Here is a 12243-nt window from a genome sequence, read left to right as displayed (position 1 = left end):
TCGTCACCTGTCAATCTAAGATGTTTAAGAGGCATTAGCAGTTGTCCAAAGGTGTAAAATATTTGGCCATTTCGGAACACTTGAAAGCGAAAACCGAACAATTCAGAGGCAGCCATCAACTCACATGCAGATGCATAGGTAAAGGGCTTAAGCATTTCACTCTTATAGTGCTCCTGTGTAGTATAATTATCTCCTGTACCGTTATCAGTCCACACCTTGAACCTGTCCCAGTCATTCAAGACATAAGACACAATGTTCCTCCGGATATCAAGAGTGAGCCTGATATGGCCGTGCAATATGTAACCAGAGAATGGAAAAAATTGGTGCCATCTCCGGGCATGGAAACCACTCGGTAAGTGACAGTTCTTTGATCGATGGTGATCACCTCGATAGACATGTTAATGGGGGTACGGTTGGAATGATAAAGGAAATGGGTACCTGAACAATGTAAAGCAAGTCTAAAATACCTACACAATAACTATAATCGTAATAAATGAACAATAAAACAGCGGAGAAGCCGTGGATTAAATAAAAAGGCTGTAGTTATCAGGAGGGAGAATCCCATGGCGAAGTAAGAAAGGGAATGTAGAGACCGGAGCGACGGACGGCCTTATATAGGCAGGCAGGCAACAAAGTGGGAGGCGTTGGGATAGGGGACCTAACGCCGCCTCTCAAGGTGACCGAGCTGCAGGCTATGGATGTATATATGTATGTAAGTAGGATTCAGTTAGCATTGGGAACCCGCGTACCAAATTTCTTGAAGATGGGCCCATAAGTAACAAAGACCGTTGAAAAGTTCAATATGGCGGCCGGCAGTGGCATCATACCACGGAAATAAGTATGTACATCAGTTTTGGTTAGCGCAGGGAAGCCACCTACCAAATTTCGTGAAGATGGGGCCATGAATAAGAAAGTTCAACATGGCGGACGTTGTCAACCATTATGACTGTTACGCATAGAATTTCGAAATGAAACCTGCTTAACTTTTGTAAGTAAGCTGTAAGGAATGAGCCTGCCAAATTTCAGTCTTCTACCTACACGGGAAGTTGGAGAATTAGTGACGTTGGAAAGTTCAATATGGCGGCCGACAGTGGCTTCATACCACCGAAATAAGTACCAAATTTCAGCCTTCTACCTACACGGGAAGTTGGAGAATTAGTGATGTTGGAAAGTTCAATATGGCAGCAGACAGTGGCGTCATACCACCGAAATAAGTACGTACATCGGTTTTGGTTAGCGCAGGGAAGCCACCTACCAAACTTCGTGAAGATGGGGCCATGAATAAGAAAGTTCAACATGGCGAACGTTGTTGACCGTTACGACCGTTACGTGTAGAATTTCGAAATGAAACCTGCTTAACTTTTGTAAGTAAGCTGTAAGGAATAAGCCTGCCAAATTTCAGCCTTCTACCTACACGGGAAGTTGGAGAATTAGTGATGAGTGAGTGAGTGAGTGAGGGCTTTGCCTTTTATTAGTATAGATTAGATCCTGCCATGTTTTGAAAAAAATCTGTACAGATCCTCTAACTGAGTATTTGATTTTTTCCAATTTCAAATAGTATAGAACATCGGTTTCCCACTGACTTAAAAGGGGAAAGTTTGGGCTCTTCCAGTTTAGCAAAATAAGTCAGTGTCTCAAAAGTGTAGTGAATGCAATCACAGTTTGTTTGTCCTTCTCCACTTTAAACCCATCTGGAAGAAACCCCAAACACAGCTGTTAATGGGTTAGAAGGGATTGTGACACCAAGGCTGTCTGAAAGGTAATTAAAAATTTTTGTCCAGAATAATGTTAATTTGGTGCAGGCCCAGAACATGTGACCCAGTGAAGCTGGGACTTGATTGCAGCGTTCCCAGGTTGGATCATGCCCTGGAAAATCTTTGGAGAGTTTTAGACGAGACAGATGTGCTCAGTATATAATTTTGAATTGAATAATTGTATGCTTTGCGCATATGAAGCTAGAGTGAATTCTCTGCATTACTATTTTCCACTCCTTTTCTGATATATTAATTGAGAGATCTTTTTCCCAGTGTCCTCTTGGATCTTTGAAAGGAAGGGATAAACTTTTTATGTAGTACTTTGAGATTTACTGCTAATGTAAACTGCCCTATAAATAAAATTCATTATTATTATTATTATTATATATCCGATTTCCATTGTGGTCTTTAGGGTTGAATGATAATCCTGTATTTTGCGGTTTATGGAGACAAAGCCCAAACTTCAGGCGACGTGTAATATTGGAACAAGACGCTGCATGTGACCATATATAGTTGTCTCACTTCAATCAAATGATAGTCCATAAAAATGTTGCTCCACACAATGTTCAGATGAGCTTAATGTTAAATTTTAATATTTCTAGATTGGTAAGAGATAGTTAACTGTAAGAAATACTGAACACATGGATATGTCCTTTTCTATAAAGCAAATTTCACTGTCTGGTTCATTTACTAATCATTTTGATTAAAATTTATGAAAGATTCTCTTCAGCCTTCAGTTATTATATATTCATTTAATGTAAACAGGTATTATATAACCCAATAATACAATAACTCTGGAACTAGAATGATTTTGACTACAATAAAATTTGATGGAATAAATCAGGCATAATTTCCATGGATAGGGCTTGATGTAAATTCATTTACATTCATAAAGCATGACAGTTCTGGTTGAAATTGATGAATAATGTTTAGATATCTAGCACTAACAATGTTATCTTTATCATTTTTATTTCTCAAAAATAATATTATGTTTTACTTACCTAAAAGTCTGCTGTAACTAATTTGAAGACTCAGGTGTTCTGATGACAAATAGGTGAAGTTATGCCTCAGCTGGCTGAGCTCCTCTGTTATGGAGAATTGACTTGCTGATAAGTTGACATTGGTCATTTTCATATCCTGTAATTTATTTTCAGCTGTTAATTAAGAAAAGCAATGCCATCATTAATATCATCATTTTCATTCTATATTATCTGGTGGGTTGCCTTGTCAAAGTGCTATCCTGAACTGGTGTGGGCCACAGCAATAACTTGATGAGCAGGACTAACCAGGCCTTCCTATCTCCAGCATCTTTGTTAAACACGTCATGTGGAACAACCAGACACTCTCAGGACAGGACAGGACAGGACTCCTGGTTATGACCCTCAGTCTTCTCTCAGTGGGCTGCCATTGCCACACTTCATTCTAACCACATACACAAATCATCTCAACTGGTCCTCCTCCATCAGGGGGAAGCAGCAGTTCTACTTCTAGATCATCTCTATAACCGAGTTTAACACCCCTGTGGAATGAGTACCCCTGCTTAGGCAGGTGTCTCTCCAGTTGTTGTCAGGTTTTCTTTCCATCTCCCAAACACTTTCAGATCAGATTAGCCGTTGTTTTTGAACTGACCCTATATGAGTGCACTTGTGTGTGTAGGTGAGTAAGTGTGCCTTGCAATGGCACATATTTATTCATTCAGCTTCAGTTACTGCTTTACACATTCCCTTTGACCCTGCAATGCAGGGGTGTCAAATTTAGATCTTGGAGGGCCACAATGATTTCAGATTTTTACTCCAGTCACTTTGATAATTGGCAAACCATAACCACTGCTACTGGAGGAACTAATATAATAACTTTTGCTCCTGTGTATCCACCATATAATATCTGTTTAAATAAAATGAAATGGAAAATAAGTGAAGATTTGTGAAATATTGAAAAATCTCTGCTCCATAAAACATTTGGATGTTGCTCTCAAAAAAAAAGGCAGATAATAAGTTTAGGAAAGTGTGGTGAGGCAAAACGAGAGTACTAACTGGCCAGAAAATTAAGTAATGTGTTTCATTAACAGCAAGTACTGGCTTGTAATTAAGAAGCTGGTTGGAATGGAAACAGTGACCTTCCAGGCAGTGTGTTTGGGCTGCTATTCAAAGACAATTCATCAGTGAAGGGATCTGAATTTTAAAAAATCTGGCGTGTTCTCCACTCAACTTTCTTGTATACACAAAGATTATATAATAAGTGTAACTTGTAAAACAAAACATGTACCTATTCAAGTTTATTTGATTGTTCTTTTGTCTGATTATATTAATTTACAATTATGGTATTATTTGATGCTTGTACCATGTAATTTCTTTGCATTGTTGAAAATTTAAATAACAGTTAAAAATAATAATACGCACAACGTAGTTAATAAGGTTTTACTAAATAAGATGAGTAATTAGACATTCCAAAAAATACAGAAAATTAGAAGAAATGTCAATTAATTCACAAATAGTACAAAACTGATGAAAGATCAAAACATTTATGAAATACAATACGTGGAACTAAAAGTAAGGACAAAGAAATAAATGCGTAGCACAAATCAGAAAGATAAGCTAATGTAAATTTAAAAATTTGACATCTTAAAGAATATCTATACTTTAATTAAAAATGATCTCTTACAGGAAAAATGATACAACAATGATTTCATTGATCGTAATATAATTTTAATTATATTAAATGTAAAAGTTTATTTGAAAAACTTTGAAATGTGTTCACATAAAGTACCACTTCTGGTTGACATATTTTGCCCAAAACATTTTGATATAACACCCGTATGCTAAATTTCATTTATCTAGCTCAAAGTGTTCTCAACTTTCCATATATACACACAAACACACACAAATATAATTGCAAAAATGGTCAAAATGTGTTCAGGAGCGCATAAAACGTGGAGATTCATCAAAATCTCGAGGTCAAATTTTTTCACAATTACTCTACTCTCTCTCTATACTACATATACGAGAAAGTAAAAAACAAGTCATTTAAAATGAAGGTAGAAGAAGATTATTTAGTTTACAGCTGTATAGGGCTACTCATCAAGGAAGTGGGTGAAATGAAAATCTACAGCCACTGCTATAATGAATGGAGAGGGTTTAAAAAAGAATGGATGCAAAAAATTGATAGAGGAAGTGATGGTGCTAATAAAGAACAGAAATAACACTTGCTAACTGGGCATTCTTATGATTACAGTTGGCCTATGTCCATTCCATCTGACTAAATATCTTCATAACCTGAGAAGAAAGCGGTACTCAAGGAGAAGAAAGAACTTGCAAACATCAAATGGACGGCAATTGATTGTGTGTTTAAGTAGCATAAGGCAAAATGAAAACTACTGCTGAGTCTTTTTATGCAAATATTTCAAATTTCTGTCAGTCAGCTTCTAACTTGTTTAGTTCTGAACAGGGTCACAGGCGGAGCTGGAGCTGGAGCTTGTCCTGGACAGCATTAGACGCAAGGCAGGAACAAAACCTAGGTAGGGCACCAGACCATCACTGGGCGAACACGCACACCCAGACACCCGGGCCAGTTTGACATCCCCAGTTCACCTAACCTGCACATATTTGGACAGTTGGAGGACACCAAAGCACCCAGAGCAAACCCACGGGGACAACATGCAAACTCCATGCAGGCAGGACTCAGATTATGAACTGTGGTCTCTGTACTGTGAGGTAGCAGCACTACCACTGCACCACTGTGCTGCCTGACCAAATTTATGTCTTATCTATTAATTTATTTTTTATGCATAATGTTTTATATTATCAGCACACCACCACTTTGTAAGAGTCTCCTGCTTTGGCTCCATTATTTTGTATTACAAATACTGCTCATGATCTCCAATATGTTGTTTATAGACAACAACTCTCATTGCTAGTATTGTGATGTCGTCAGCCTTTGAGTACATTAGAAGAAAGTATTTAAGAATTTATTGTAATTAGATTTAAAGGTCATTTTAATAGTCCCATTCATCCCTACCAGAAAAAATTAAAAAGTTGTTTTTTACACTGAATAAAGGTGGCTTTCGGTTATTTTAAACTTTTGGAAAGATGAAAAAAATAATCAATATCATTAGGGCAACAAAGTACAGAAAATATTGGGACAACGTAGCTATTAGCTAAACAAATGAACTTGAAAGATTCTTGATTGTCAAATTTCTCATATTCTTAAATGCTTCTAAGGTTCATTTTACCTTGATGGTACTTACCATTTATAATGAAAATTACAAAGGCAACCAATAAAATAACCAGCAACACAAAAAGAGACATCACCAGCCAACAGCAAGAACCAGCAGACAGACCACAGCATCCTACAGAAACAAAAGAACAAGACACACCACATGGGCTGTAAGTGGCAGCAATTACATTTTATTTTCTTCAGGCTGGTATGTCATCACCCCCAAATTTAATAATTCCTGATACCAAAAAGTAAATTGTTATTTTTCTTAAAAAAACAATGTTTATTTTATAGTACATAACGCACTTTTGGAGTGAATACTGGTCCAAGTTACCTTATAATGCACAGCTATACAATAATTGTTAGTGTATGTGTTTTTTACACTGCATTACCATCTAAAATCACAGCCCATAGGCCACATTTTACATGACACCTTTTGTCAGGCAAAGTCTAGTGGCTTTATTGTCATACCATCCATACACCATATTGTAGCATACAGTGGCATGAAATAACGTTCTCCAGGACTGTGGTGCAACAAACACATAAACACAGACCAAGTGCTAGGCAGGTGAAGAACTATACTATACTATAATAGATAGGTAAAAAATTAATAAACAGGTAAATAAATAATAGATAAGTGAATACCGTATGTGGTGCTACAGCAGCCCATGTTAATATTGTTATTAAACTGTTTGGTACGTTCCTACCTCCACCCCCATTTAATTAGTACATTTGGTATGTCCCTAGCTCCCTTTGCTATTGGCGCTGCTTTTGTTTTTACTTCAGTTCCCACCATATTGTATTTAGGTTAAGGAAATTATCGTCCTTTTACCTTCAAGTTATCAATGGTTTTACTTCCTAATACTTGTGTTACTTATGGCAAGAAATCTACATTAAAGTATACGGACTCTCAGCCTTGACTTCTTGGTGAGTAAACTATCTGTCCACGTTCACTACAACCAGTTGGGCGACACACACTCCGTACAGATTTGGTCTTGGGAGAGAAGCCTCACTAATACGGCGTTCGGGGACAGAATACCGTAGCATTCCATTTTCAAAGCCTGCTTAATTCTGTGTGAGGTCGTGGGTGCTGGAGCCTATTTCAGCAGAGAATAATAATTTGAAATAGAAGGTAACAAATAAATAAATAAATAAAAACAGTAGTAACAAATGTACAGTACTACATATAAGTAAGGCATAACTGGTACTGCCCAACTGGTAACACTTTACAACAATTAGATTCTAGGTGACATAATGAGATATTATCTTCACCAAGAAACAAAGTGATCCATGACAGATTAAGAAATACCCTCAGAGTTATGGAATGAAGAAGAGATGAGGATGGAACTGGCAAGTTGGTACTTTATAGTTCAGCATACATTGATTAACAAACTGCTAGAAGGTGTTTTCCATAGCGAATGCATCAAGGATGTTAAGAGGATCAGTGCAGTACGTTTATTTCCATATTTCTTTAATGTGAGCTCAGTCACTTTAAGTTAGTCACAAGGCAATGTGGCCAGAATGAAACTGAGAAAGAGAGATGGAGAGATAAGAGGTTAAAGGAATCATGATTCTTCTTAGGCATAGCACACCGACATTTGCAAATGCATTAGCCACTCTAGTGATAGCTTGGATTCAGGAAGGTCTAGAGTAGCTCTAACTGATTTTTCTTTATTTAAACCTTAATACATTCTATTATGTTTGTCTTAATGAATCTTCCTTTTGCTATTATTTTGACCTCCTTATAATTATTTTGGGTTTGAAGATGGCTCAAGAGCAAACCTATCCACATAATATTGTATACAGCAAAAAAAAAAATCTTTATTTCATATACTTTTCTGTAATGAGCACCATCTGAAGATGTCAGTTAGAGGCCCAGTTAGTTCCATTTTCACAGTTCGATTTGCCTTCTTTAAACAAAATTAGCTCAAATCACAGTTGAAACCATTGGAAAGGGGTTTGAGACCACTAGATGCTTTAGAGTCTGTTCTCATTTTTAGGCAATACCTGCTCTGTTCAGTGAATTAACCTCTGGGGCAGCACATACAGTGAAGTCAGAAGAGGTGACATTTGAAAAGTACAAAACCAGGAAGGAATGAAAGAAGGGCAGTTCACTGGTGGCTGGTATCAGTAACTGAAGTCCTGAAAAGCATGTGCTTCATTAATTGAGCTATTACTGTCCAATTGTATCCATTTGGCAAGAATAGCGACTTGATTTTGTATTAGCCAGCTGTGTTTTAATTTTCTTTTGGTTTCCTTTATTTATTTTAAAAATAAATAATTAAATTTGGCCAGGGTTTATGATGGTTTCCCTCTCATTTTGGCATTTGTGTTAGGGCCTTTCACAATACTATCGCTGTTGGGCTCAAAGGAAAGTGGTGGACAAAAACGTCCTGCCAAAGCCACTGCAGTATCAAAGTCTACATGGGAAGAGGATGGAATTGTTGCATTTCTCACTCCTTAAATAATGCGAGAGTAGACTTAAAGTGCTTGATTAAATAATGGAAAGTAGCTAAATGCTAATAAATCTCTTGGTTTGGAAGCGTTTCGATTATTTTTTTGTTGTTTTTGCTGCTGTAACTAACTTTAGAGAAATTCAGACATTTTTACATTGTTCATAAGAATTACTTATGACTGCTTTGAAATCAGTTCATTTTTTTTGTCCGATGCCACGAGGTATGAGAAAACGCTCACATGTGGTGTACCATTCAACTTGTCTTGATGTCTAGTTATGCAAGACATTTGTTATTTTGGGGTTTTCTCTATTTATGACCATCTAGACCAGAAAACCATAATTGTTAGGCCATTTTTGGACCATATTTTGTGCAGGACATTACATCTTTATGATAAATAGAAAACATATAGGCATCTTCAGCAAAAATGATCAGAAGGACTTGAAGTTGTCCAGGCCACATCAGCTAACCTCAGGGGTTGACCACCTAATTGGATACAAGGGGTCAAAGTAACCTCTTTTCACAAAACTTTAACAAACATGGGGACCAGGAACATTGGCATGTGGAGTGTTGTTATGGGGCAGCATGGTGGCGCAGTGGGTAGCGCTGCTGCCTCGCAGTAAGGAGACTCGGGTTCGCTTCCTGGGTTCTCCCTGCGTGGTGTTTGCATGTTCTCCCCGTGTCTAAATGGGTTTCCTTGGTGTACTCTGGTTTCCTCCCACAGTCCAAAGACATGCAGGTTAGGTGCATTGTTGATTCTAAATTCTCCTAGTGTGTGCTTGGTGTGTGTGTGTGTGCCCTGCGGTGGGCTGGCGTTCTTTGTTTCCTGCCTTGCACCATGTGTTGGCTGGGATTGGCTCCAGCAGAACGCAGTGACCCTGTAGTTAGGATATAGCGGGTTGAATAATGGATGGATGGAGTGTTGTTACTGTATATGTTATTTTGAGGTTGCTGATCATGAATATGATACTATTTATAATATCTGATTCTTTACCTGTGGTCCTATCCTTATATATCCCACTCCTAGAAGGTTAAAAATAACAAATTTCCAACATAACCATTTTGCGTATCATTTTAGACTTTTTCAAGGTCATGTTTTTATTCAGAGGGACTGGGCGGTCTCTTGGTCTGGAATCCCTGCAGATTTTATTTTTTCTCCAGCCGTCTGGAGTTTTTTTTTTTGTTTTTTCTGTCCACCCTGGCCATCGGACCTTACTTATTCTATGTTAATTAATGTTGACTTATTTTTATTTTTTATTATGTCTTCTATTTTTCTGTTGTTCATTTTGTAAAGCACTTTGAGCTACATTTTTTTGTATGAAAATGTGCTATATAAATAAATGTTGTTGTTGTTGTTATTTTTGATTTTTGATCCTTTACTAGGGATCTAGCCCTCTATAGACCTCTATCAAAGGGTAAAAATTACACATTTCTATTACAATCAAGAATATTTAGACTTTAAGCATTTAAATTGAAGCACATATCTTATTATTTTAAACATCTGACACAACTGTTCCTGTTTATTATGTACTTCTACGTCATAAACTAAATTATTACATTTCTTATGAACAATCATAATCATTCAAATCAGGGCAGCTTATGCTAATTTAGCCTTTTCTGAAATTAAGGATTGGGAAATAAGAAATGAGTCAGAAAACAAGAGAAATTTGTAATCAAAAACTCAGTTCTATCTTTTATCAAGTCATAAAGTTAAGGAAAAGTAAAAAGTCTGTGAACCAGGTCATGAGATGAACAACAAAGCATAACACGTGAAGTTTTCCAGTGACAGAAAATGGTAAGTGTATAGAGATGACCTGTGTATCCTTGACTCCTAATGACACTATCACAAACGCGTGAATAGGAGGCAGCTAAAGGGCTTGAATAACGACAATTCTACACCAGCCCAAGAGGTGGTGTGGTGCACTGACTTTCTCTCTCGATCCTCTGCAGACCATTCACAGGAAAACACACAGGGTTCCAGTGCCCCTGAAGAGGTCAGACCAGACTCTCTCTCTGAGTTACAATATTAATTTAGGTAAACACCGGCTTTGTTTAAAAGGGAGTAATGGAATGACGACTCCCTGAAATTTGCAAAAAATGTAGTAATACTTGTTAATGGCCTATGCACTCATCAGCCCATGCCACAGGGTCCTCACTTTGTATTAGAAAATTACCTCTTGTATAGGACAGAGGAGCATGAGGGGGAGGTGCAGAAACTTTTGTTAATTCCATGAACCTACTGGTGGTAGGTCTCTGAGTTAGTACACACCCATCACCTAGAAGGCCATTAAGGCACCAAAAAGACTAGAGTGTATTAAGCTCCAATTTTATTGGCTGGGAATTAATGATGAGGCCCTCAGCCCGAGGACATAAACATATATTAGTTCTTGTGGATTATGTTACCCGATATCCCAAAGCAGTTCCATTGCGCTCAGCCACGTCTAAAGCTATCGCATGGGGAAATTGGTAGGGGTCTTTGCGTGAGTTGGCATCTCTAAAGAAGTCCTTTTGGATCAGGGGACACCTTTTACCTCAGAGACGTTCAGGGAAATGGCCAAGTTACTTAAAATAAAGCACTTAAAGACCGTGGTGTATCATCCTCAAACTGAGGTTCAACCAGACTCTCAATCAAATGCTTCACAAGGTGGTCAGTGGGGACGGGAGGAACTAGGTTCAGCTCCTTCTCCTTGTACTTTTTGTTTTTATCTGGAAGTCCCCAAGCCTCTACAGGGTTCTCTCCTTTTGAATTATTATTTGATCGACAACCCCGGGGCATATTGGATATTTTGAAAAAAGGATGGGAAGGAGAGGCTCCTCCCTCTACAAATATATTAGGATATATCACATGATAGATTTGGAAAAATTCGGCCTATACTTAAAAGTCACATGGAGGAAGCGCAAGCAGCACAGGTCCAATATTATGACTGTGGTATGACTCTCCAAGAATTCAAACTAGGAGATCGTGTCATGGTCCTAGTTCCTACCTCCCATTCTAAATTACTTGCCCATGGGCAAGGTCCATATGATGTTAAAAAGAGGAAAGGACTCATGGAATATTTGGTGAAACAACCCAATCATCGACCGAGTGAGCAAATATATCATGTAAATCTGCTGAAGCTGTGGAAGGAAAGGGATCCCAATCCCTCCTCCACTCAGCGTCACTCATTCTTTGCTCATACGAACACCATTAACTTTGGCAAAGAATTAAATTCCAATCAGAGACAGGAGCTTGAAGCAGTTATCCTGCTATCCCGGAGGTAGTGAGCGAAAAACCAGGGAGTACCTCTTTAGTTACGCACAATATTGTGACCGAACCAGGGGTTAAGGTTCGTAAATGCCCTTTTAGACTTCCTGAGGCAAAAAGAACAGAAGCATGAAATAAGGGGCATGCTGGAACTAGGAGTATTAGAAGATAATCATAGTCCCTGGTCCAGTCTGATAGTTTTGGGTAGTAAGCCTGACGGAAGTTGGAGGCTTAGCAATGATTTCCATTGGCTTAATCAAGTCTCTCTGTTTCGGGCACGTCCAACCGGGAGGAGGTCCTGGGGAAGACCCAGGACACGCTGGAGGGACTATGTCTCCCGGCTGGCCTGGGAATGCCTTAGGATTCTCCCGGAAGAGCTGGAAGACGAGCTGGGAGAGGGAAGTCTGGGCTTCTCTGCTTAAGCTGCTGCTACCCCCGCGACCCGACCTCGGATAAGCGGAAGAGGATGGATGGATGGATGGATGGACATTGACAAGTCCACCTCTGACCATCAGTATGCATTTTTCATAACTACATACCACATAAGGAGACAACTGAGGAGGCTATACACAGGAAAAGC

General features: G+C 38.4%; 1 protein-coding gene across 1 annotated transcript in view; it reads right to left on the bottom strand.

The window, feature by feature from the left end:
• Positions 1-12243, bottom strand: part of LOC120526451 (CD209 antigen-like protein D) — a 51670-nt gene that overhangs the window by 25511 nt on the left and 13916 nt on the right. Inside the window, exons 2-3 of the mRNA XM_039749618.1 lie at positions 5998-6099; positions 2756-2908 (exon numbers count right to left, since the gene is read on the bottom strand). Of these exons, the coding sequence (XP_039605552.1) occupies positions 2756-2908; positions 5998-6099 (255 nt within the window). The remainder of the gene's footprint in view (positions 1-2755; positions 2909-5997; positions 6100-12243) is intronic.

Source organism: Polypterus senegalus, chromosome 3, assembly GCF_016835505.1.
Source record: "Polypterus senegalus isolate Bchr_013 chromosome 3, ASM1683550v1, whole genome shotgun sequence".
NCBI lineage: Eukaryota > Metazoa > Chordata > Cladistia > Polypteriformes > Polypteridae > Polypterus > Polypterus senegalus.
This window is presented reverse-complemented; position numbering and strand designations above follow the sequence as displayed.